This window comes from Canis lupus, chromosome 19, assembly GCF_048164855.1.
Source record: "Canis lupus baileyi chromosome 19, mCanLup2.hap1, whole genome shotgun sequence".
In the NCBI taxonomy this organism is placed as follows: Eukaryota; Metazoa; Chordata; class Mammalia; order Carnivora; family Canidae; genus Canis; species Canis lupus.
In genome coordinates this window covers 34,746,685-34,772,431 of record NC_132856.1, presented here as the reverse complement: position 1 = coordinate 34,772,431, position 25,747 = coordinate 34,746,685, and the positions used below count along the sequence as shown (strand labels likewise).

The 25,747-nt window shown below is 39.0% G+C and overlaps 1 protein-coding gene and 1 long non-coding RNA gene across 8 annotated transcripts in view; one reads left to right on the top strand and one right to left on the bottom strand.

The window, feature by feature from the left end:
- LOC140610133 (uncharacterized) lies at positions 1 to 10,877 on the bottom strand. Of its 2 annotated transcripts, none has more exons than XR_012011908.1 (3): positions 10,698 to 10,877; positions 6,780 to 10,513; positions 1 to 4,762 (listed from the first exon to the last, which is right to left on the bottom strand). It is a non-coding gene; the product is annotated as an uncharacterized lncRNA (long non-coding RNA). The 2 variants fall into 2 exon arrangements; XR_012011909.1 differs by lacking the exon at positions 1 to 4,762 and having other exon boundaries at positions 6,259 to 6,885; positions 7,901 to 10,513.
- Positions 9,947 to 25,747, top strand: part of APPL1 (adaptor protein, phosphotyrosine interacting with PH domain and leucine zipper 1) — a 43,005-nt gene continuing 27,204 nt past the window's right edge. For 3 of the 6 annotated variants that reach the window (XM_072785765.1, XM_072785767.1, XM_072785764.1), the window contains exons 1-7: positions 9,947 to 10,144; positions 15,833 to 15,931; positions 17,618 to 17,677; positions 18,638 to 18,709; positions 21,516 to 21,603; positions 23,017 to 23,058; positions 23,640 to 23,698. In XM_072785765.1, the coding sequence (XP_072641866.1) occupies positions 10,091 to 10,144; positions 15,833 to 15,931; positions 17,618 to 17,677; positions 18,638 to 18,709; positions 21,516 to 21,603; positions 23,017 to 23,058; positions 23,640 to 23,698 (474 nt within the window). In that variant the 5' untranslated portion in view covers positions 9,947 to 10,090. Of the gene's footprint in view, positions 10,145 to 15,832; positions 15,932 to 17,617; positions 17,678 to 18,637; positions 18,710 to 19,539; positions 19,597 to 20,464; positions 20,611 to 21,515; positions 21,604 to 23,016; positions 23,059 to 23,639; positions 23,699 to 25,747 lie in introns of those variants that run through there. The other 3 variants (XM_072785766.1, XM_072785768.1, XM_072785769.1) reach the window with 3 other exon arrangements.

Sequence of the window (25,747 nt, the reverse complement as noted above, 5' to 3'; positions counted from 1 at the left end):
TTTGTGGATTAAGTTTGCCATCTTATATAGGTTCCTGGCACCTCAGAACAATTACAATAGTAACATCACAGATCACTGATCACAGATCACCATAGCGAATATGATAATAAATATGATAATAATGAAAAAGGTTTGAAATATTGTGACAATTACCAAAGTAGAACACGGAGACATGAAGTGAGTCAATGTTGTTGAAAAGATGGCACCAATAGACTTGTTTGATGCAAGATTGCCACAAACCTTCAATTTGTGTAAAAAAAAAAAATGCCGTCTCTGAGAAGCACAATAAAACAAAGCACAAAAAACACAAGGTATGCACGTAATTCCAAACTAGCACCATAGAGTTCATTCTATTTCCTTTTCCGTATTTGTAATTCCTTTCTCTGACAGTGAGAAACCTGGTTTCTGTGATCCTCAATATATATTCACTTATTTGATATATTCCCCCTATGTAACCAAACTTCCATGGTTACCACCCTCTCTCTGAAGAGATGTCCTGGGACACCTGGGTGGCTCAGTGGTTTGAGCATCTGCCTTTGGTTCAGGTCAGGATCCTGGGGTCCTAAGATAGAGTCCCACATCGGGCTCCCAGTAGGAAGCTTGCCTCTCTCATGAATAAATAAATAAAATCTTTAAAAAAAGAGAGAGAGATGCCCTATTCCCTCATGTGAGCTCTGACATCTCATGCATGCCAGGCTGCCTTCCTACATAGAAGCCTTCCTTACCCCACTAAAGCACCTGTAGTCTGTTCTACGTACTTCCTCAAACACAAAACCCCTTCTCTCCCTGCTTGGGTTCTGACCCTCCACATTGATCTACTCTCTATATGGGTGCTTTCTTCAGCCCACTCAGGCTCTGAGACTCTACACTAAGCTGCCCTTCTTCATAGATATTCACCTTACTCCTTGCTTTCTGAAATCCTGCACCAGGCTCCCAACCTACATAAAAGTCTTCCTTGTCGTACCTGGACTCCAGAACTGCCCTCTCACACAGATGCTCTCCTCACCTGACGTTTCTTCCTGCATCCTTTCCCTAGTTGCCTCTCCACCAAAGTAGCCTCTGTATCCCTCTTGTGCTCTAACACCCACCTATGAAGACATCCTCTTCATCTTACACTGGCTCTGACACCCCACATGAGGGTAGCCCTTTGTGGGGGTCCCTCCTTACCTTGATTGGACTCCCATCCCATGTTCTGGGCCCTTGGGGCTCACCAATCTTGCCCAGATTCCTACTTCATTTGGCCCCACCAAATGACATGAGGACTGAATTATTCAGGAAGGGAAGAGGAAAAAAATCATACAACTGTTTTAACGTGAACTCATTGTCTTCCATTATTAAGACATTGCTTTTGACCCTGTATACAGGATATGATTTAGCTAAATTACTGATGTAATTTTTCCTTTTAATCACAGTATTTCAAAAAAATATGGAGTTTATTATTATAGGCCACAAGGCTTTATGTGAACTAGTCTTCTCTTCCTCCCTCTTCCCCCTCGGACTGTCTCCCCTGGCTGTTCCTTTCTGCCACCCTGGTCTCTATGAAATTCTTTTTTTCATTTGTATTAAGTATAGTTGACATGCAATGTTATATTCTTTTCAGGTGTAAAACACATGATTTCACAATTCTATACATTATGCAATGCTCATCACACTAGGTGTAGTTACCATCTGTCACCAAAGTAATTGTGATATTATTGACTATATTCTTTATGCTGTACTTTTCATCTCTGTGACTTATTTTATAACCAGAAGTTTGCATCTTTTAATCTCCTTCACCTATTTCTCCCATCTCCCAACCCTTCTCCCTTCTGACAACTTTCAGTTCATTCTCTGTGTTTATGAGTCTATTTCCGGGGTTTGTTTTTTTTGTTTGTTTTAGATTCTACATATAAGTGAAATCATATGGTTTTGTTCTTTATTTTTTCACTTAGCATAATACCTTTTCAGTCAACCTGTATTGTCACAAATGGCAAGATCTCACTCTTTTTTATGGCTTATTCTTTTTTATACATTGTATATGTATATAATGTATCTTCTTTATCAATTCATCTATCAATGGACACTTAGGTTGCTTCTATATCATGACTATTGTAGATAATACTGCAGTGAACATAGCGGTGCATATATCTTTTTGAATTAGTGTTATTTTCTTTGATATGTTTCTTAGATACCTTAGATATCTATCTTAGGTATCTTTCTTACATATCCAGTAGTGTGATTACTGGATCATATAGTATTTCTTTTTTTTAAATTTTTTTAAGATTTTATTTATTTATTCATGACAGACAGAGAGAGAGAGAGAGAGAGAGAGAGAGAGGCAGAGACACAGGCAGAGGGAGAAGCAGGCTCCATGCAGGGAGCCCAACGCGGGACTTGATCCCGGGACTCTGGGTCCACGCCCCGGGCCGAAGGAAGGCACTTAAACAGCTGAGCCACCCAGGCTGCCCACATACAGTATTTCTAATTTTAATTTTTTGAGGAACCCCCATACTGTTCTCTGTAGTGGTTGCACCAATTTACATCTCGACCAACAGTACATGAAGGTTCTCTTTTCTCTACATCCTCACCAACACTTGGTATTTCTTTCTTTCTCTTTCTTTCTTTCTTTCTTTCTTTCTTTCTTTCTTTCTTTCTTTCTTCTTTCTTTCTTTCTTTCTTCTTTCTCTTTCTTTCTTTCTTTCTTTCTTTCTTTCTTTCTTTCTTTCTTTCTTTCTTTCTTTCTTTTAAAGATTTTATTTATTTGAAAGAGAGAGAGAGAGAGAGGGAGAGAGAGAGCATGAGCTGGGGGAGAGGCTTAGGGAGAAGCAGACTCCCCGCTGAGGAGGGAGCCCAACACAGGACTCAATCCCAGGACCTGGAGATCTCAACCTGAGCCAAAGGCAGACACTTAACCCACTGAGTCACCCAGGCACCCCATTCTTTTCTTTTTCATTCTTATCTTTTTGATACTAGTCATTCTGACAGGTGTGAGGTGATATATCATTGTGGTTTTGATTTGTATTTCACCAACGATTAGAGATATTGAGCATCTTTTCGCGTGTCTGTTGGCCAGTAATGTCTTCTACACCAAAGTAAAAAGTTTTGCACAGCAAAGGAAACCAGCATCAAAACAAAAAGGCAACCTACTGCATGGGAGAAGATATCTGCAAATGATTTCTCTGTGATGGGGTTAATATAAAGAATTTATAAAATATATAAAGAATTTATACAAATTCTATACCAAAAAATATAAAGAATTTATACAACCTAACACCCCCAAAACCCAAATAGTCCAATTAAAAAATGGGCAGAGGACCTAAATAGACATTTTTCCAAAGAAGATACACAGATGGCCAACAGATACATGAAAAGATGCTTTATGCAATTCTTAAAAGAGTCTGGGACACTCCTGGCTTAGGGCTGAGGGCCTCTGCCTTGGTGGTTCCTCTTTCTGGAACACTTTTTCCCCAGATGTCCCCATCACTTACTCCAGTGACACCTTCAAGTTTCTGTTTAGATCTCACCTCAATAAAGTCTACTCCGATGAGCCTGTTTATTTTTATTTTTAAAGATTTTATTTATTTATTCATGAGAGACACACAGAGAGAGAGGCAGAGACATAGGCAGAGAGAGACATAGGCTCCCCACAGAGAGCCCGATGTGGACTTGATCCCCAGATAGCAGGAACATGCCCTGAGCCAAAGGCAGATGCTCAACTGCTGAGCCACCTAGTCGTCCCTGATGAGCCTGTTTAAAATTGGAACTGCCTCCAAGCCTATTTTCCCTGTTCTATTTTTCACAGACTTATCGCTTTTTAATATACTATGCTTCTATTTATTATGTTTGTTGTTTTTGGTCTGCCTTTCTTCCCAACATTACCAATAAACTTTAGTTCCACAAGGGCTGGGATTTTTTAATATTTTGTTCATTACCTAATAAATATTTGTTGAATGAAGACAGCCATTTCCTGAAGCAGTATGAATCCCAAAACTAAATTCAGAGCACCATCTAGTGTTCTTGGAAGGAGGAGCTTGCTATTTAACCCTGAGACTCTTGCATTATTAGCCATGGGAAAAACAGTACTAGTTTAATCAATTTGCACTTATTCTATTTTTTACTGCCCTCTGTGGTTCTGTGAAAATTAAAATGTTTATAATGATTAAACAGTCATGGGATATATTAACTTCTCTAAGAGTAATCTCTTCTCCACTGACTTACCTGTTGCTCCTCGAATTCCTCAGGGTTAAAAGTGTTCTAAGCCGCCTGATGTCTTTTAGTCTTAGGCCATCTCTCCTTGCCCACTTCCAAAAAACAAAACAAAACAAAACCAGAAAAAAACCAAAACACAAAAACAAGGTAATAATAACCTTTGTTCTTTTTGGTACCTATACCATTTCTCCAGAACAATCACAATATATATTTGTTGATTTAAAAGTATTTGTTTTGGCCTCAAAAGCCCCTAAATCAAAGTGATTTCAAACACTAGCAAGGGTGATAATACTGTTTAAAATAGTATCAGGATTTTCTGTAGGATAATGAGCACAGTCTTCTGATTTAGAAAATATTGGTTTCTTTAGATATGATAAAGAGGGAAAATGAAGAAAAGGAAAGCTGTTTTAAAAGCATCAGAGAATAGGGCAGCCCCAGTCACGCAGCAGTTTAGCACCGCCTGCAGCCCAGGGTGTGATCCTGGAGACCGGGGATGGAGTCCCACATCCGGCTCCCTGCATGGAGCCTGCTTCTCCGTCTGTCTGTGTCTCTGCCTCTCTCTCTCTCTCTGTCTCTATGAATAAATAAATAAAATTTTTTTTAAAAAAGTTAAAAAATAATAAAAGCATTAGAGAATAAATAAAAGCACCTGGGTGGCTCAGTTGGTTAAGGTCATGATCCCAGGGTTCTAGAAACAGGCTCCATGTCAGGCTACCTGCTCAGCAGGGGAGTCTGCTTCTGCCCCTCCCCCCATTCATGCTCTCTCTCTCTCTCTCTCTCTCTCTCTCTCAAATAAATAAAATCTTAAAAAAATAAATAAAAGCATTAAAGGGGCAGGGCTTTTGGGTGGCTCAGTTTGTTAAGCACCTGACTCCCGATTTTGGCTCAGGTCATGATCTCAGGGTTGTGAGATGGAGCCCTGAGTAGAGCTCCATGCTCAGCTGGGAGTCTGCTTCTCTCTCTCTGTCTCTCTGTCTCTCTCTCCCTCAAAGCTCGCTCCTCCCTGCTCACAAGCTCTCTCTCTCAAATAAATAAATGAATCTTAAAAAAAAATATAAGGCATCAAAACATTTAATATTTAGGGCACCTGCTGGCTCTGTGAGAAGAACAGGTGACTCCGGGGTGTGAGTTCAAGCCCCATGTTGGATGTAGAGATTACTTATATAAGTAAACAAACTTTTAATGGTAATTAATGAAAAGTAGAAAAGTAGAAAAAAATAAAAGCAGTTGGTCCTTGCTGCTTATCCAGCTCAGAACTTTTGATTTTACCTTCCAATTGCCCAAAGTTTTCCCCAACTCTACCACTGGTTCTTTTTTTTTTTTAAATTTTATTTATTTATGATAGTCACACAGAGAGAGAGAGAGGCAGAGACATAGGCAGAGGGAGAAGCAGGCTCCATGCACCGGGAGCCTGACGTGGGATTCGATCCCAGGTCTCCAGGATCGTGCCCTGGGCCAAAGGCAGGCGCTAAACCGCTGCGCCACCCAGGGATCCCTCTACCACTGGTTCTAATGTTTCAAAGTAGATAGAAGAGACTCAAGTTCCCAAGATACCAATTAATATACTCATTTCTTGAATTGGATTCATTTCAGCTGGATGTTAGAAAACAACTGGGGATCCCTGGGTAGCTCAATGGTTTGGCGCCTGCCTTTGGCCCAGGGCGCGGTCCTGGAGTCCCGGGATCGAGTCCCGCGTCGGGGTCCTGGCATGGAGCCTGTTTCTCCTTCCTCCTGTGTCTCTGCCTCTCTCTCTGTCTCTCTAATAAATAAATAAATCTTAAAAGAAAAACTGAATTATCTATTAAATGAGTCGCATTAAGGAGTGATCAGGTAAATCCAGAATTATTTGTACTATACATTATGAATATGAATTCCTCTATTTCAGATTAAGGGAATTCTTAAGGGTATATTTGTGAGCAGGAGGATTCCTAAGCTCTTTCAGGTGATTCTAGAAATGGTGTCCCTCTCACCATCCTCAGCTGGAACCAAAAGCCCTTTTCCTAAATGTTTACATGATTCTGTAAATTTTCTAAAATACAAGCTTATTTAGGAAAAAAATGGTTATTCACCTTTTTAAGACAATTTTATTTATTTACTTTATTGTTTTTTTAGAGGAAGGAGGGGCCAGAGGGAGAGGAAGAGAGAATCATAAGCAGGCTCAATGCCTAGCACCAAGCCCCATAGGGGGCTTCACCTCACGGCCCTGAGATCATGACCTGAGCGGAAATCAAGAGTTGGACACTTAAAAAAAAAAATAGAGTTGGACACTTAGCTGAGTGAGCCACCCAGGCACCCCAGGATTTTATTTTTAAGTAATCGCTACACCCAATATGGGGCTTGAACTCAAAATCCTGAGATTAAGAGTTACATGCTCTACTGATGGAGCCAGCCAGGTGTCCCTGCTTATTTTCCATTTTGGATAGAGACTTTTAACATGTGGTTTGAAGATTATCTTTGGGCTTATCTGGGCAGATTCCCAGCGCCACCTCTGACCAGCTGCATTAGAATCTTCCAGCTGAGCTCAGTAATCTGTACCCTAACAACTTCCCGGAGATAACTTTTGCATGTGGGTGAGTTTGATAACCACTGACCTATGGAGATAATTTTGAAAAGTAAAGCTCCAGCATCATTCAAGTTGTTGGGTTCTTTCCTATTATAGACCACAGACCAGAACTTCAAGGAGTGTCATGTAAAAACCTAATTATAAGAAGATCAAATATAATTTTAGGAGGCTAATAATTAACAAATCTATTTACAAGATTATATGTCCTTTTGTTGTAAATTATATGGAAACATCTCAATGAATTATATGTGTGAAACATCTCAAAGGATTCTTTAGTGGGTGTTGTTTAATCCTGCCTTTCCTTTCATAAAATTAACCAGCTGTCCAAATTTTTTCTATCCTATCCACAGTAGCCCCCCAGGCATTTTCTGAGATAGCCTCATTTCCTGTATAAAAGGAACTGAGCTTGGTCAACTGTACAAAATGTAGTCTGATTGAAGTGGTTACCAAAGGAGACTGAATTCTTTAGCTTTAGAAATGTTTTAAAAAGGGCAGCTCTGGTGGCACAGCGGTTTAGCGCCGCCTGCAGCCTGGGGTGTGATCCTGGAGACCTGGGATCAAGTCCCACATCAGGTGGATCAAGTCCCACATCGGGATCCCTGCATGGAGCCTGCTTCTCCCTCTGCCTGTGTCTCTGCCTCCCTCTCTCTCTCTCTGAATAAATAAGTAAAATATTAAAAAAAAGAAATGTTTTAAAATATAGTAAATACAATCATCTTTTTGGATGAAGAGAGTATATAGTAGCTTAGGTAGAGGATTCAAAAAGAAGGCCTGGTAAGATTCTTTCTAGTTTTATTATTTGACTAAGCTGCCTCTCCGTCTAATTGAATATCAACTTGTTTTTATTTGTTTCATTTTTTTAAGGTTCCTCCAAGTCTGTTTCATTTTTAATTGCCTAAACCTGGCAAGAATTCCTTGCCACTCCCTGATGGCTGCTTGAGAATCCTTTACAAAAATACAGTCAAGATGCGCATCAATACAAATAAGGGAAACCACTTAACCTGATGATAATACACTACCCAGATAATTCAGATACCTAACAGAATTTTTCATTGAATTGTTTGGTTTGGCCAAGTTAACTGGCTAAACCCCTCAGTTACAACATATAATTATTCTTCTTTCTTACACTTGTTTTTACTTGTTACTTACTCTTGATTCTTATCAATTGCTACAACCTTCTTCATTTATAAGCTCAATCACAGTTCAACCAAGAAGGTCACTTGCCTTGAAAAACCTTTCTTCTTTAGAGCCAGGTTGCATGCCACTGTGCTGACAGGATAGAAAACAAATATCAAAGGAAAGAGTTGGAATCTGTACAATGCTGAGAACTTTAAAGCAGTTGAGAACCAGTAACACTAAGAACTGATTCCAAACCACCTTTCAAAAACTAAAAATCTCTTCCTGAGGGTGAGTAGTTGATAAACAATATAAGGGGAAAACCCTTATTTAAAGCTTATGACACGAAGGATAATTCTGTGAAACAATGCTGCAATCTACTTGGTAAAACTTTTAAAACTAGATTTTATCTTTTAAGAGATCATGGGAAAAATCTAGCATTTCAGTTTAAAATCCGTAACTTCCGTTCCTGTTCCCATATTTGGGTTTGTTCTGCTATATCTGGATCTATTCCAGTGTGTCTGTGGAACCAGACAACTAATAATCTTTACTCAGCATTTCTTTCTTTCTTTTCTTTTTAAAGACTTTATTTATTCATGAGAGACACAGAGACCCAGGCAGAGGGAGGAGAAGCAGCCTCCACGCAGGAGCCTGATGTGGGACTTGATCGGGAACTCTGGGATCACGTCCTCAGCTGAAGGCAGACGCTCAACCGCTGAGCCACCCAGGCGTCCTTTTACTCAGCATTTCTTATGGAATGGATTGATTGGATTAATGGCTAGAGTTTTATTTATTTTGAAGATTTTGGACTTTTTTTTTTTTTTTTTAAATCTCTACACCCAATGTGGGACTCAAACCCACAGCCCTGATATTGGGAATTGCATGCTTTAGGAACAGAGCCAGCCAGGTGTTCCTAACGGCTAGAATTTTACAAGACACTTATGATTTTGCCATTTTCTTTGCATACTGATGAAAACTTCTTGTGACTCTACAGAGAAATGCATGAGGCAGTTGTGAGGTTGGGGAAGAAGGACAAAGAACCAGGAATTCTAACCCAGACCAGGTGTTGGAATCAGAGCTTCACTCTTCTTTACTGTAAAATTAGAGGCTGAAGAAGCTATTGAAAACTTCTTCCACAACTTTTTGATCTAACAGATATGCCTGTCAGCTACCCACATAATTAACCAGTGTGTGCTAAACTTTAAAAGATGTTTTCTGGGCAGCCCGGGTGGCTCAGCGCTTTAGCGCCTGCCTTCGGCCCAGGGCGTGATCCTGGAGACCCAGGATGGGGCCTGCTTCTCCCTCTGCCTGTGTCTCTGCCAATCTCTCTCTCTCTCTCTCTCTCTCTCTCTCTCTCTCTGTCTTTCATGAATGGATGAATAAAATTTTTAAAAAATCGATTTAAAAAATAATTTAAAAAAAGATGTTTTTGTTTGTGATTTATAACAACTACTGAAGTCTGAATTGAGGCACCGTAGCCCTTCCAGGCCAGGTAAGAATCGATGAATCGATAATAAAGTCCCATGTTTTTAACTGAATATACTGATATCCAAGTGCCCAGAAAAATAACTGCGGGTCTACCGTCCATACATTTACTGGGAAGCCTACTAGTGACCCAGCTTGGGATCCCACAGCCGGCTGAGCGGGCCAGCACCCTGTCGCCGGGAGGGTGGGGGTGGGGAGCAGACTGGACGCTGCGGGCAGGGTTGCGAAGGTTATAACTGGAGCAAGAAAGGCCCCCGGCAGTAGGGCCTCTTCCGTGGTCTCTGATGAAATGTTGCAGGAGGAGTAAAGACACCCCAAACTCCCCGGGGTGGTGGTCCTCAGACGAGGCTCTGGTTCGCTGAAAGGCGAGAGACGGTCCCCCACAATTTGCATCAACAGGCGCGCGCAGGGCGGACGGTCGCAGCGAGCAGTCAGCGCCACCCGCGAGGCCGCCGCTCACCACAGCACCCAGAGCCGCGAAGGACCCTCCGGGCTAGCCCCGCCGCGCTGACGGGCGTCGCTGCGAGCCAATGGGCGCGCCGGGAGGCGGGGCAGGGCGGCCGAGGGGGCGGGATTTCCCGCGCGGCCGCTCGGCGCCTGGCGAGAGCGGCGCGGGCGGCGACGGCGGCCGCGCCTGCGAGAGAGGGCGGGTCGGGGTCAGCTGCTGCAGGCGGGCGGGCGCGGCGAGCTGTGGGCGGCTGCCGTGTCTCCTCCTGCCGCCGCCCTCCCTCCGCCACGATGCCGGGAATCGACAAGCTGCCCATCGAGGAGACGCTGGAGGACAGCCCGCAGGTGAGGCGCGGGCGGCGGCGGGAGGCGAGGGAAAGAGCAGGGCGGGCCGACCCCAGGCCTGGCGCCGCGGCGGCCGCAGGTGCCCGCCCCGGCCCAGGTGGGCGCCGCCGTCCAGTGCCCCCGCCCGTCGCGGGCCGCGCCCCGGGTCGCCGCGGCCCGGCCGCCAGCCCGAGGCCCGCGTGGGCCTGCGCCGCTGGGCCGAGAGAGCCACCCGCGAGGTCTGGGACGTCGGCGGGCGGCGGCCGAAGCTCCGCCGCCCGCGCTCGTGGGCCCGGCGGTCACGTACGTTCGCGGGGGCTCCCTCGTATTTGACGAAAGGTGCGTTTTCATCGCCGTCATCTAAGGTCGTAAATTCCAATCCTGGGATCTCTTCGGAGGAAATGCAGAAGGAGGAAAAAAATAAAAAAATAAAAAAATAAAAAAATAAAACAGCACCCCCTCACCCCCTCACCCCCTCACCCCCCGTAGACTTATCCCACGACCCCTGAGCAAGCCCTTGGGGAAGGAAATGGATAGTGTTCCCTCCGGAGTTGCAGGAACGCTGCTGATTTACCCGCCTGGAGAGTCCTCGGCGAAGCCCGTCCTGTGCCTCGGAGCCTCCCCGCGGACTGTGTCCCGCGTCGTGGCCGCGGCTGTGGCCGCTGTCACTCGAGCTGTGCACGGCCGGTGACGGACGGACGGCGCCTTCGCGGCGGCACGACCAACTGCTGCGCGGAACGGTGCAGACTTGGCCCTTAATAAACTCATCAAAATAAAAGCCCCGTGTTTTGTGCTCGGGAGCGGGTGGGAGGGGTAATGCTAATGCGGTTGCTGGAGCCCCGAGACGGTCCAGGGAAACCTAGCAATTTGTTAACGTGTTCGATATTGAAGAACGAGATGAATTACATTTAAAATTACATGTTGGTAGGGCGCTGTAACTTGCATCGGGAGACCTCATCCTCAAAGCCTGTCTCCTACACAAGTGATTTAAGCGATTTAGGACCGTGTTGCTGGTTGGCCACCTCTGAAATGGTGTGCATTCAGAACTACCATTGCATACATTTCACGCGTGTCTTGACGGTTTAATATGGCCCCAAAAGATGAGGAAGTAGGGGCTAGGTCCCCCTGGCCTGTGTGACACGTCTGCTGTGACTTTGTGCCAATTTTAATTGCCAAGTGGAAGTCGGGCTCTGATTGTGGAATTGATTTTTTTTTTTTTTCTCCCCATGCCGAAAGTTATCTTCACAGGCCAGTTGTTTGCTGGTAATGTACTCTTATCAGCCTAAACTGACACAGAGAGAAACCCGCATCTTGGTTTATCTTGACTGCCAGAATAGCTAGTTCAAAATCTTTTTTTTTTTTTTTTTTTTTTGCTAGTTCAAATTCTTATTGATATCTGAAGTATAAAGTTAGGAGATGTATTTGTTTCAGATGTTTTGTAAAGGTTTTGTGGTACGAGTTGGTCAGGTGCACTTTGTCATCTTTTATTATGTAAGGCTCAACAGGTTGCTGTACCTTTTCTTACCTGGCCTGGTTTTTATAGCCCATAAATCTTACACGCAGGCCACAATGGGTGCCCTTGCCACGACTTGTGAGGAGGATAAAATGTGACTCATCTAATTTCTCGAACTTTTCACACAGTTTACAAATTGAGCATTCTTTTTTTTTTTAAATTAAGTATGTGCCATATTAGTATCAGTTTTATAGTAATTTTTTAATGAAATAGCTGCCTTGATACTCTTTCAGTTTCTTTAAGTGATAACTTGAACTAGGTACTTTGGAAAATTAGGATAAATGGGATTTAGAAAGGGAAGACGTGGGACAGGTGGGTGGTTCAGTGGTTGAGTGTCTGCCTTTGGCTCAGGGCAGATCCCGGAGTGCCGGGATTTGAGTCCTGCATCTGGCTTATTGCATGGAGCCTACTTATCCCTCTGTCTCTCTCTGTGTGTCTCTCATGAATAAATAAATAAAATATTTTAAATTAAAAAAAAAAAAAGGGAAGATGCCTGGAAGTAATACTTAGGGAAAACCTATGGTACGATGGAAAGCCCTAGATTCTGGGATTCAGGATATAAGGGTTTTAGTCTTCACTGTGACTTCACTTTAGGGCAAGTCACTCAACTTCTCAAAATCTTAGCTGTTATAGTGAATGTTTTTATTTTTGTACCTGATTATAAAAGACATAGTCATGAAAGAAAGAAAAATTGGAAGGTACAGGAAACAGTTACCTGTCCTGCACCCAGCAGCAAACCCTGTTAACTGTGTTTCCTCATTTGCTTTTATATATTTTAATGTAATTGAAGTTATATTGTGCATAACAATTTTTAATCTGCTTTAACTTAACAATGTAGTGTTAAGCATGTTCACGTATTAAATTCTGAATAAAAAAATTTAAAGGCTGTATGTTTTTTCATGTGACTTAACAGCTGTCCTACTGTTGGACTTAAAGTTTTTCATAAGTTTTGTTTTTACATATAGGACTGAGGTTAATGCTTTGGGGCATAAATTTTTGTCCTCATTTGGAATATTTATTTAGGATAGAGTCCAGGAAGTTGAGTAGCAAAGCGTATGAAAACTTTTAAAGTTCCTGGTATAGAGAAGTTTTTATTTAGATCATTAGATCCTAACCAGAAGTGGTCTGCCAGTGCTGAGAAAAAAAAGGTAGAGCCTGGGGTCATGAAAGACTATCCTAAGTTGCGGTTATCCATTTTTAGTTTTGATTTATAGTAACTAGGTATTAAAATAGATGGCAGTTTGCAAGTTCAAATCCAGTTGATTGGACATAAACATCTTTAGAATTATCTCCCATTCTGTAAAAGCTTATGTTATTTATTGAAACAGAAAATCTTTAAGGCTACGCTAGATGTCTTGTTCATACTTGAGTATTGTTTTGGAGATCTGGAGCAAAATGAAACTTTCTAGTTAAGAACAGATACGATCTTTTAAAAATAATTGATTTTATGTGTAGATAAATATCAGTAATTGAACGATGCTAGAACTATGAAGATGAAACTAGTTCCAACTGAGGACTTCCTTCTTTGATGTAATATGGAATGTTCTCAGATTATGAAACATACGTTTTCTTTTTTTCCACATTTTAGCATGTCTGATAGTGAGATATGTGCCCCTTACAGTTGATAATATTTGATTTGATTGGGTTGCAAATGTGTGCTCATGGTTGTTTGTCCTAGTGGTATGACTGGTCAAGTGCAGCCTTTCAGCATTCGACCAACTCAGTTTAACAACCACTTGAATGACCTTGAGTCCTGTTTGTTGTCTGAAAATACTCCTTTGACGCCTGCTGGAATGAAGCAAGTACCACCATCACCATTTGTTGAGTGGGTATCGGTGGTTTGGAAGAAAATATTGGGGACTAAAGTGGAGCACTTATAAGAAACATTTGTCACCCCCCATGGCACAGAACAATACTGGATGAGAAAACAAGGATATTGATGATTCTTCTGTCAAAAAGTGACTCACAGGAATTGAACTCTGAAGAAATGTTAGGAGTATATTAAATTTATGCTGTTTGTGTTCATATGAGTTGTATATAAAATTCTGTCTAAAGGCCCATTTCCACAAATATAAAGTAAAAATTGCAAGACCTAAATCATATCTTAATTGCTGGCATTGTTTTGTTTTAGAAGTATTTAAAAATGGTGCAGGGAGTGCCTGGGTGGCTCAGTTGGTTAAGCATCTGACTCAGTTTCAGCTCAGGTTGTGATCTCCTGGGTTGTAGGATCAAACTCTGAGTCAGGCTCCACACTCAAGTGGAGAGACTGCTTAAAGATTCTCTCCCTCTGCCCCTCCTCCCACTCATAAATATACATATATTTTTTAAAGATTTTATTTATTTATTCATAGAGAGAGGCAGACACACAGGCAGAGAGAGGAGCAGGCTCCATGCAGGGACCCTGATGGGGGACTCGATCCGGGGTCTCCAGGATCACACCCTGGGCTACAGGCGGCGCTAAACCTTAGCTACGCCACTGGGGCTGCCCTCAAATAAATCTTTAAAAAAATGGTGCAGCTCACAGTGGATGCCATCAGAGATTCAATGAAATGGGACCATATTGATGTACTTTCAGAGAGTGCTAACTAGATACTAAATTTATTTATTTATTTATTTATTTATTTATTTATTTATTTATTTATTTATTTATTTATTTATGTAGATTTTATTTATTCATGAGAAGCACAGAGAGGAGAGAGAGAGGCAGAGACACAGGCAGAGGGAGAAGCAGGCTCCATGCAGGGAGCCTGACATGGGACTCGATCCCAGGTCCTCAGGATCACGCCCTTGGCTGAAGGTGGCCCTAAACCGCTGAGCCACCAGGGCTGCCTTAGATACTAGTTTTAAATAGAGAACCGGTTTTAACCCTATGGGGCTAAGGAGGTCTTTTTAAATTAAATCCACGATAGGTTTTTCTATAAATGTGTAATTCCTTGAATTAGAATATTAATTTGGGGAAACAATGAAATGGCAGATTTTTCTTAAGAGTGGCACTAGTCAAACAAGATTTTTTGATGCTTTCTTTTTCTACATAAAATAGCTCTGTGGGGAATAGGAGTGGGGCACAGAGCTAAAGAATGAAAAGATTTTGTCAGATCTAAATCTTGGAAATAGAGGACTGACACTATGGACTTCATACACAGGCATAATGATTTTGTGCCTCCCCTCCCCCACCCTTTTTAAACTGTGTTAACTTAGCTTCCTTTTCTGAAAATAGGAAGCTAAGGAGTAAGTTGACTTTTTTTTTTTTTAAACTACCTTCTAAGAATGAAATATTTTTAGAATAAAAATACAAGGTCATCTTTTAGGTTTTAAAATGCGGTTATCTCAATAGTTATTGAAATTTTAATTCTTTATCTTTGGGATGTGAAAAGGTGAGTATATCTTGCCTTGATATGCTGAGTTTTCTCATGTCTGATCTTTTTTATTGATAGTATTAACATTTATTTACAAATTTTCCCCCTTAAGAGGAAATCCTTATTGTGTTAAAAAAAAAAAAAAAAGCATAACAATTTAGGTAAGTATAAAGAAGAAAGAAAAAAAGAATCTCAAATTCTGTACTCATAAAATCCTACTTAGCATTTACTAGGCCATGTTGGGGATGGGTACTATGTTATTATTTGGATTAGAGTAAAAAGGGGTTTGGCACTGCTGTAAGAGACCATGGAAAAAAATAATATTGAGTTATCCTGAAATAAGACATTTAAAATATTTGTATAAGGAATACTGTTAATTTAACCGTGGATGTTTTTGTTGATCTTAGTTTAATTATAGGCTTTTTAATTCATAAAAATATACCTTTGTTGTTCCTTCTAAAGTTTATGTGATGGGGGCACCTGGGTGGCTCAGTCAGTCAGGCATCCAACTCTTGATTTTGTCTCAGGCCATGATCTCAGTGTCATGGGATGGAGCATACTTAAGATTCTCTCTCCCTCTCCCCCTCCCCACCCCACCGCCAAATTAAAATAAAAATAAACTTCGTGAGATGTAGTTGGAAAATCCCTCCATTTTAGTGAAGTGAAATTGAGAACAAAGAACCCCAACATCTTGGCATTACTATCAAAAGAGAGAAAATAGATTAAAACTCAGAATTATTAGAGCTCCAGTATCCTAGGATTTTTCCTTTCTTTAGAAAGTAATTTTCTATTTGATTTATATAATGGTTAATGTAAACCTATTGCTTTTATTTTATACAGACAAGGTCTTTACTGGGTGTATTTGAAGAAGATGCTACAGCTATTTCCAACTATATGAACCAGTTGTATCAAGCTATGCGTCGGATTTATGATGCACAGGTAAAAACCTAAAGGCTGACTGCTTTTTAAAAATGACTCCTTAAGCCCATGAGGACAATATAGCTAGCGTCTGCCTTGTTTACTGGTGCCTACCCTATCCTGGGCTCATAGTAATAAATATTTGTTGAGTGGATGAATGAACTTTTAAGTAGTTTGTAATAGCTCACATTCCAATTGCTAGAGTGTAGTTTGTAGCTCTACAAAAAAAATGAAGATTGAAGCATCTTCCCCTTTCCACCCAAACACAGGAAAAGCTTTCTTACTCAAGCTCACTGATTGTGATTTTTGCCTAAGATTTGATGGAAAACCCCATATTGTCACCAGTGTTTTCCCTACTTGTGCTTTTAATCTTACGGAACACTGCCCCTTTTTTGAATAAAGAATTTGAAAGTCGTTTATGTTTAGTGAGAAGATAATAAAAATTAGATGTAACTCTGGGTACTAGGAGATGGATTTAAGAAGGAGATGACTAGACTTTTTTGTTGAGTAGGCTTAAGATTTGAGGCTATGTTTATATGACTTAATTATAAGCCTTAACAGCAACTTGGGTTCTGTGATAAGCTTTCTTTGGGATTAATTAAGTATACAGGTTTGTTTTTTTTTTTTCCCCTCCTCATTTTATCTCCTTTCTGGACTCATTTTCATTATGTACTAAAAGTTGAGGGGTACCTGGGTGGCAAAGTCAGTTTAAGTGTCCAACTCTTGATTTTTTGGCTCAGGTTATCATCTCAGGGTCATGATGAGATCAAGCCCCTGCATCTGGCTCTGCACTCAGCTTGGAGTCTGCTTGGGATTCATTCTCTCTGCTGCTCCCCCATCCATGTGTGTTCAATGTGTATTCTCTCTCTAAATAAATACAATCTTTTTAAAATGAATTTTTTAAAGTGGCTGTGATTTTAATTTTTTTTTCCTTGTGATTGGTCTCTCAAGATTTGATTTCTGACCACAGAGATTACTATGTAAAAGAAATGTTATATTTGTCACTAATATAATAATATAATAATATAATATACCAATATATATTTTTTTCATCACTGAAAAATTCAAAAAGTATTTTCTTCATATGGCTATGTTGCTGTATTTTATGATTGGGCTAACCATATTTTGGTTGTATGTTATTCCTTTTTTTTTAAGATTTTATTTATTTATTCATGAGAGACACAGAGAGAGAGACAGAGACAGAGACACGGGTAGAGGGAGAAGCAGGCTCCATGCAGGGAGCCCAACACAGGACTTGATCCTGGGTCTCCAGGATCACACCCTGGGCCGAAGGCAGGCGCTAAACCACTGAGCCACCCGGGCTGCCTTGGTTGTATGCTATTCAATGCATTGGTCTAGAGTTAGCATCTAGAGGGAGGAATAATTTGTCATTAATGTAGAATCTCTTAAGATTTTGCTAAGATTATGTACAGTTTACTTTTAGCTTTAAAGCTTTAATGATATTTGATGCTGAATTTTTATTAACTAAGAAAAAAGTATACACCTAGAACACTGCTGAATTCCTTGATGGTATCTATTTCATGGTTTGAGTTTCCCTTTAAAGTGCTTTAATCGTAGTTCCCTATCCAGTGATTTAATGAGGGGTTTAGAGAACATGTTGTATAGTATTTATGTTATCTTCAACTAAAACTGTTTCTTACTCAGTAATACTGTGTCAATTTGAATGCTGATTTTTTTTCCCTACAGAATGAATTAAGTGCAGCAACACATCTGACTTCAAAACTTTTAAAAGAATATGAAAAACAGGTATCACTTATGAAAGTTTTAAAAGCATAATTTAAAATATGCAGTGATACAGTATCTGTATAGATAGAATTTCTCATCAAGCATCCTAAGCTTTTTTGAATTTGTAGAAAGTAATTTTGATATGCTATTGAAATTCCATTGTAGCTAATTTTATTTATTTTTATTTTTTATTTTTTTGCTAATTTTATTACTTAATCTTCAGTAGAAGTTTTTTCATTGGCTTCTTTTTTACAAATGAAGAAACTGAGGCTTACTCAAAATTATACAGATGGTAATTGGAGGAATTAAAGTTAAACATCAGGGCAGCCCGGGTGGCTCAGCAGTTTAGCACAGCCTTCAGCCCAGGGTGTGGTCCTGGAGACCCGGGTTTGAGTCCCATGTCAGGCTCCCTGCATGGAATGGAGCCTGCTTCTCCTTCTGCCTGTGTCTGTGCTCCCCCCCGCCCCCCGTCTCTGTTTCTCCTGAATAAATAAATAAAATCTTTAAAAAAAAAAAGTTAAACATCAAATCTTTATTATTTTATTTATTTATTTATTTATTTATTTTTATTTTTTATTTATTTTTTTAACATCAAATCTTTAAACTTCTACTATGGTGTGCATCCCTATATACGATATTAATTAGTTGCTTAGCAAACATTATAATGTTTATTAATTATGCAAACTATACTCTTATTAAATGACATTTTTAGAGCTTATTCAAAATTTTGGAAGTTATTTGAAGTTTCACTTGACCCTTGAACAACACAGATTTGTACTACATGGGTCCACTTATGAATATTTTTTGAATATTCATGCAATTTTTCTAACTCCTGTGTGGTTTGAGGATCAGCTATTTTTATTTTTTTTTATTTTTATTTATTTATTTTTTTTAGGATCAGCTATTTTTAAAAATGTAAATTATAACATCAGTTACAAAAGACATACAGCACCTTTACGTCCTCTCTTTCTCATTTTTCAGCGGTTTCCATTGGGGGGTGATGATGAAGTTATGAGCTCTACTTTACAGCAGTTTTCAAAAGTTATAGATGAGGTAAGTGCTTATTTTGCTTGAGTAAATGGTCTTATAATTAATTATTCAAGTTGTTTAGCTTTTATTGGGAACTTGTATTATAATTACATGAGCAAATCTCTATAATATAAGATTACTGTTTAAAGGAGGATCTTCCATATTAGTGTCTGTCTCATATCTTAGTGACTGTCTCATAAAAATAGTATTTTGTCAATTAAAACAAATTTTTGGGAGGGATAAGCATAGACATGTATTCTTTCTCCTCCCAGTTTATGACATACTCAACCTTTCACTGTTTTATTTGATGTAGGCAGGGAGAGAAGAATTAAACTATGAGATATAGCTAAGTTCCAGGTCTTTTCTTAATGCTTTGCTATGATGACTAGTTAGAGAAACTAAGGGCTGATATTGGCTGTCTAGGATGGAAGGATTAATAAACTGAATGATAAAATGTTGCTAGGAGGAAGAAGGGTGGTAAGAGCTGTTTGGGGAGTCTATAACTATTCTTAGCTGGTGCGATGAAAGCTCTTTTTACAGGAACCATTAGATAGTTCTGTCTTGTCTCCTAACTGAAAATAATTTTTTGAAATATTCTAATAACTTTATTGTTGCGAAATATTCTCACAGTAGACCAATATAAAGAAGTATTTCTAAGAGATGGAATATTTTTATTGCGGTACAATACACATAACATAAAATGTACCCTTGGTTACATTTAAACACTCACAGTATTGTGTGATCATCACCACTGATGTTCCAGAACATTTTCATCATCATCCCAAAGGGAACCTTGTGCCCATTAAGCAATCACTCCCAACTTCACCTCCCTTCAGCTCCTGGCAACCACAAATCTACTTTCTATTTGTATGGATTTGCATGTTTTGGATATTTCATATAAATGGACTTATGTAATTTGTGGATTTTTGTATCCGTCTTTTTTCACTGAGCATAATGTTTTCAAGGTTTATCTGTGTTGTAGCATGAATCAGTTTCATTCCTTATTTGGGTGAATAAAATTCCATTGTATGAATATACCACCTTTCATTTATCCATTCATAGTTGAGGGATATTTGAGTTGTTTTCTACCTTTTGGCTCGTAGTGCTACAGTGAGCATTTGTGTACAAGGTTTTTTTTTTTTTTGAACGCCAATTTTCAGTTCTTTTGGGTATATAATCAGTGGGATTGCTGGGTCACATGGTAATTTTATGTTTAGTTTTTTGAGGAACTGCCAGACTGTTTTCCACAGCTTCTATATACTTTTACATTCCCAGCAGTAATGTAGGGTTCCAGTTTCTCCACAGTCTCCCCAACACTTAACTGTTTTTTCATTTATATTTTTATTATAACCATCTAAGGAGGTATGAAGTGGTAGCTCATTGCAGTTTTTGTGCATTTTCCTGATGACTAATGATGTTGAGTGCCTTTTTCTATCCTTATTGGCCATTTATATATCTTTGAAGAAATGTCTGTGATAGTCTCCCCTGTGCTCCCATGCATTGACCTCCCCACCAAGTGGTTGCCTGAAACCATGGAGAGTATGGAACCCTATATATATATTCTGTGTTTTCCTATATATACATACATGTGATAAAGATTAATTTATAAATTAGGCACAGTAAAACTAATAGAATGAGAAAAAAAATAGAATTGTAACATTATACCGTAATAAAAGTTCTGTGAATGTGATGTCTCTCTCTCTCTCAAAATGTCATATTGTGCTGTACTTACCCTTCTTGTGATGATGTGAGATGATAAAAGGCCTTCATGATGAGATGAAGTGAGGGGAATGATGGAGGCACTGTGATGTAGTGTCAGGCTCCTGTTGGACTTCTGACAGTCTGTCAGAAGGAGGATCATCTGCCTCAAGACTGTGTCTGACCTTGGGTAACTGAAACTCCAGAAGGCAGCACTGTGCTAAGGGGTGAGGGGGAGTACTTGATTCAGACCTTTGCCCATTTTTTTAAATTGGGTGGTTTATGTTTCATTACTGAGTTTAAGACTTATTTATTTTAAAGACTATTTATTTATTTATTTATTTGAGAGACAGAGTGCACAAGCAGGGTGGGGAGGGGCAGAGGGAGAGGGAGAAGCAGACTCCTCACTGAGCAGGAAGCCCAGTGTGGGGATCAGTCCTAGGACCTTGGGATCATGACCGGAGCCTAAGACAGACATTTAACCAACTGAGCTACCCAAGCACCCAGGACTTCTTTATTCTCAATCCAAGTTCTTTATCAGATATGTGGTTAGCAAATATTTTCTCCCTTTCTGCAGGTTGTGTTTTTACTTTCTTGATTCATTCTTTGCACAAAGTTTTTAATTTTGATGAAATCCAATTTGTATTTTCTTTTGTTGTTTGTGCTTTTGGTGTCATATGTAAGAAACCATTGCCAAATCCTAGGTTATCCTATGTTTTTTCCTAAGAATTTTATTTATTTATTATTTTTATTTTGTTTAAAGATTTTATTTATTTATTCATCATAGACATGCAGAGAGAGGCAGAGACATAGGCAGAGGGAGAAGCAGGCTCCCTGCAGGGTGCCTGACTCGAGACTTGATCCCAGGATCTCAGTCCTAGGACCCTGGGATCACGACCTGAGCCAAAGGCAGATGCTCAACCACAGAGCTATACAGGCACCTCTTTCCTAAGAATTTTAAATAGATTTCTTTTTACTATGTAATATTTTGTAGTATATCACATAATTTTGAGTGTTTGCTTATGTAAAATGTATCAACATCTGTTTATTACATTTTGTTTAATTTTCATAACACTGGCTAAATGTTTCTGTATAGTTATTTATTCACCCTTTTTGGTCTTCCTTTTACTAGCTTAGCTCTTGTCATGCAGTACTTTCAACGCAGCTTGCTGATGCCATGATGTTCCCCATTACCCAATTTAAAGAAAGAGATCTGAAAGGTAATGAAGTCAAGTTTATGTTTACTTTCATTAGCTGTCAGATCAATAATGTAAAGTGCATGTTACTGTATACCCTAACCATTTCTGAATACAGCTTGTACCACTTTAATGTGTCACTGGATATTTATAGGAGCTTCTGCTAGATGTTAAACTAGATATAGAATACTGATATGAATACAGTGTCACTTCTCTCGAGAAAGCCTAGAGAAGGAGATAGGTAAAATAGATAATTAGGATATTCTATCTCTTATAATTAGGGAATGAACTAGGTAATGTGGGGCCTCAGAGGAGGGTGTCAGAAAGGTATCACCAAGGATGTGACATGAGCATTGAACAAAGAAGAGGCATTTGCCAGGAGAAGAAAGTCATTGTTCTATTAGAGGGACTAGAAAGCACAAAGGTATGGGTTATAGAAATATATGTCTTATTTTGTGGTTGACGAAAAACAGTGTGGCTTGATGTGTTGGGGTGTGACAGGAGACAAATCTAGAAAAAAATCATGCTGAAGATGTTGGACTTGAATTTATAAGCAAAGAGAAGCCAGTGGAGGCCCTTAAAAAGTAGACCTAATTCCTTTGTTTTTGGAAGATGGAATAGAGTGGATTTGATATCCAGGAAAACAGATTAGGCAGTTGTGAGAGCCCAATGAGTTATGACCAAAGCCTGACCTTTGACAGTGGCATGGGGGTGTGCTTATGGGCTGCAGTGGCAGGAGGTAGGGATACTGGCACATCTGGCAGCCCATGACTTAGTAGTTTGTGGTGGATTTTTTTCCCCATTTAGGATTATTAGGTGATAAAATTAGAGTTTTATAGAATTGGCTCTGCTTTCTCATAATTTACAATCTTAGTCATAAAGACTTGTAGAGTATGTAGATAGAATAAAAACATTGAATTAATGTGTCAGTGGATGGTAAAGTATTTAAATCATGCATGGAATAAAGACAAATGTAGTTTAGAGACAGAGTTAATATTTATGGTAATACTTAATAATGGTCATTTCTAAGTTTAAGAAACAAGTTCTCTTCTCAGTCTGAATGTCATATCTTGTTAATTATTCTTTGTTTCTCAGAGTCATCATTTGAACTCATTAAAGTCAATATCAAAAATGAATTAATAAGCTGGATGCTGGTACTAAGAATATTTGCATGTCTTAGAATTTGCAATGATTTTAAAATTTTTTTGTCATATAACTAATTTATGGCAAGTAGATTTGGTGATGTAACTGTTGCTAAGGTTAGTGAATGTTCCACAGACTACCTGAAATACAGAATAACCTTCTCACTTTGGATGTTCAAGTATGAAATATTTGGAATTTGAATTATAGCTTATAAATGGCAGTTATTGTTTTCTAAACAAAATTTTAGATATTTCATAAATATGCTAAATTGAAACTATTCCTAAACTTTTCCAGAAATACTGACATTAAAGGAAGTGTTTCAGATTGCTAGTAATGGTAAGTTCTGAATACTTTACAGTTATTTCTCACAGTGGTGCATTTCTTTATCAGTACAAATCTGTGGCCATATTCTATGTAATAATTGAAAAAAAAAGGAACCTAATTAAAAATGAGTGAACGTTATGTAAATCAGTGCTGTTATTTAAGGTGCACTCTTTGGGCTACAAGAAAAATTTAAAAGGAAACTAAAATCTCGTGGTTTGCTGTCTTAATAATACATTAGAAGTTGATACAATATTTTCCCTTCCTTGTTTTCCTATATATTCAAAAATTTTCTTTAATGAGCATTTGCTACTTTTGTACTAAAAAATACTTTAAAAAACTTTTAGCAGAGTAGAGTCTCCTTAGAATTATTATTATTTTTTTTACCAATTTAATAAGTAGAAAGATCCTTCGTGGGAAATTTGACTCTGGGAACATTTGGAGTAAAATGTATGGTAAAGAATTCTTATTTTATTTTGAGAATTCTTGCTTTAGCATTTATTTGTTGGAATATGTACCTGTGAAGACTATTTAAAGCATTTATAAGTTGTGCAAAGTACTGTTGTATTGTTGTTAATAGTTATTTTTTTTTCCAGACCATGATGCTGCAATTAACAGATATAGCCGGTTATCAAAAAAAAGAGAAAATGACAAGGTGTGATACATACTTACTCCTTCAGTATCAAAATTAATTGTTTCATTAGATTTTTTTCACTAGTTTTTTCCTGTTTAAAAATAGCAGCCTGCAGTTACTTTGTATGTTTTGTTACATTGCCTTTAGTTTATTCTTTCCTTCTAGTTGTTTCAAAGCCTTTCTGATAATTATCAATTAATAATTCTCTTTGAATAAAATATTTTTCTGCTGACAAAATTTGATAAGTAGACAGAACTATTCCAAAAATATAACTGATGCCCATTGTATAACATTGCTTCCTTTTGCTTTGTGTTTTGATAACATTGCATGTGTTCTGTTTTTGACTGTATGTATTCAGAAGTGTCTTTTGAGATAAAGTGGTTAGAAAGTTGAATTGTTGCATACATAATTGAATGAAATTCTGTTATGAGGACCTCCTCATTTGATACTTCTTCAGGGAGTGAAATCCCGATGTATTTCACTGTATTTCAGGAGAAATGCATTTGAGCAAAGAACAAAGAACAAAATATTAACAAGTTCATCTAGATGCTCCTTAAAGGTCATTTCTTTCTCAGTGCCTAATCCAAGGCTTGATAACAAGACCTCCATTAGGTGTTTGCGAGTGAGATAGTCTCTGCTGGTGTCTGCAGCCTTGGCTGCAGCTGCTGGTAGGGACACAGTGATCACTTGTGGGAATCCACAACTGGGTACAATTTACTATGCAACACCTACTGTGACATAGTAAAGGGAAAGTTTCTCACAGAGTTCAGTACAGAGAGCTTTCCATTTCTAATTTCACTGATACTTAGTGGTGCGAATATTGATAAAATATGTACATTTTGAGATCTACATTACTTTGTTACTTGCCTTATAGAAGTTGTTAAAGGGTCTAGGAATAAATTTGTTGTTTTTGTTATTTCAGGTAGTTTAAAAAAACATTTTTTTAAAGATTTAATTTATTTATTTATTCATGAGAAACACAGAGATGCAGAGACATAGACAGAAGGAGAAGCAGGCTCCTTGTAGGAAGCCTGATGTGGGACTCAATCCCAGGACCCCAGGATCACACCTTGAGCCAAAGGCAGACGCTCACCCATTGAGTCACTCAGGTGCCCCTAAAAAACATTCTTTTACCAACTTTGTTTTATTTGAAAAAATTTTGAGCATCTGCTATATGTCATGTACCAGGGGCAATAGTGTGAATAGGCTCCACTCCCACCTTCAGTGATTGAACCATACATACTTATCGAAGGCTTCCTGTGTGAAGGTATGCAGCTGGACTAGATGCCAGAGTAAATGATGAAGAGAACACATGTATAAATACTAAGTACAATAATAAAAGTCTTAACAAAATGCTAGGAAAGAACAGCCGTTAACACTGGGGAATTGGGAAAGGCTGTACTTTTTAGGAGATGCTGTTTGCATTAAAAAATGAGTGAGGGTCACTGGCATGGGATTGGGGCAAAGGCATTCCTAGAAGAAAAATAGCCTTTGCAGAAGCACATGGCAGAGTCCAGAGAATGCAGAGCTTAAGAGCACTGGTTCTGGAGTCAGACTGCTTGAGGACAAAGATTTGCCACGTATTTGCCTGAGGTCACACTCCAATTATTTAATTTCAAGCCTTTATTTCTCTATCAAAAAAAACCTCAGTAGTTGTAATGATGAAATGGGGGTAATACATGCAGGGTACCTGGCTTGTAGCACGTTATCCTTAAATTCTAGCAATAATTATTATGATAATGGTGTGTGTCTGGAGCATAGGATGTATTAGGGGCCAGATTACTATATTATGACTTTAAAACTTGAGTTAGAGTGGACAGCCTGCTTAAAGGAATTCTATTTAAAGGATTATAAGTAGGTAACACCATACAGTTGTGTTACAGGATAAAAATACTAATGGAATGTGAAGGGGCAGGACTAAAGGTACCAGAATAGTTTGTAAAGACATTAGGAGAACCTCAGCCAAGGTAGTTGTTAAAAGGGGGGAGGAAGGAAAACTTTTGGAAGATATTTTTTAAGTAGAATTGACAAGATTTATAGGTAGGAGGAATCCAAAAGAAGTCTTATGAT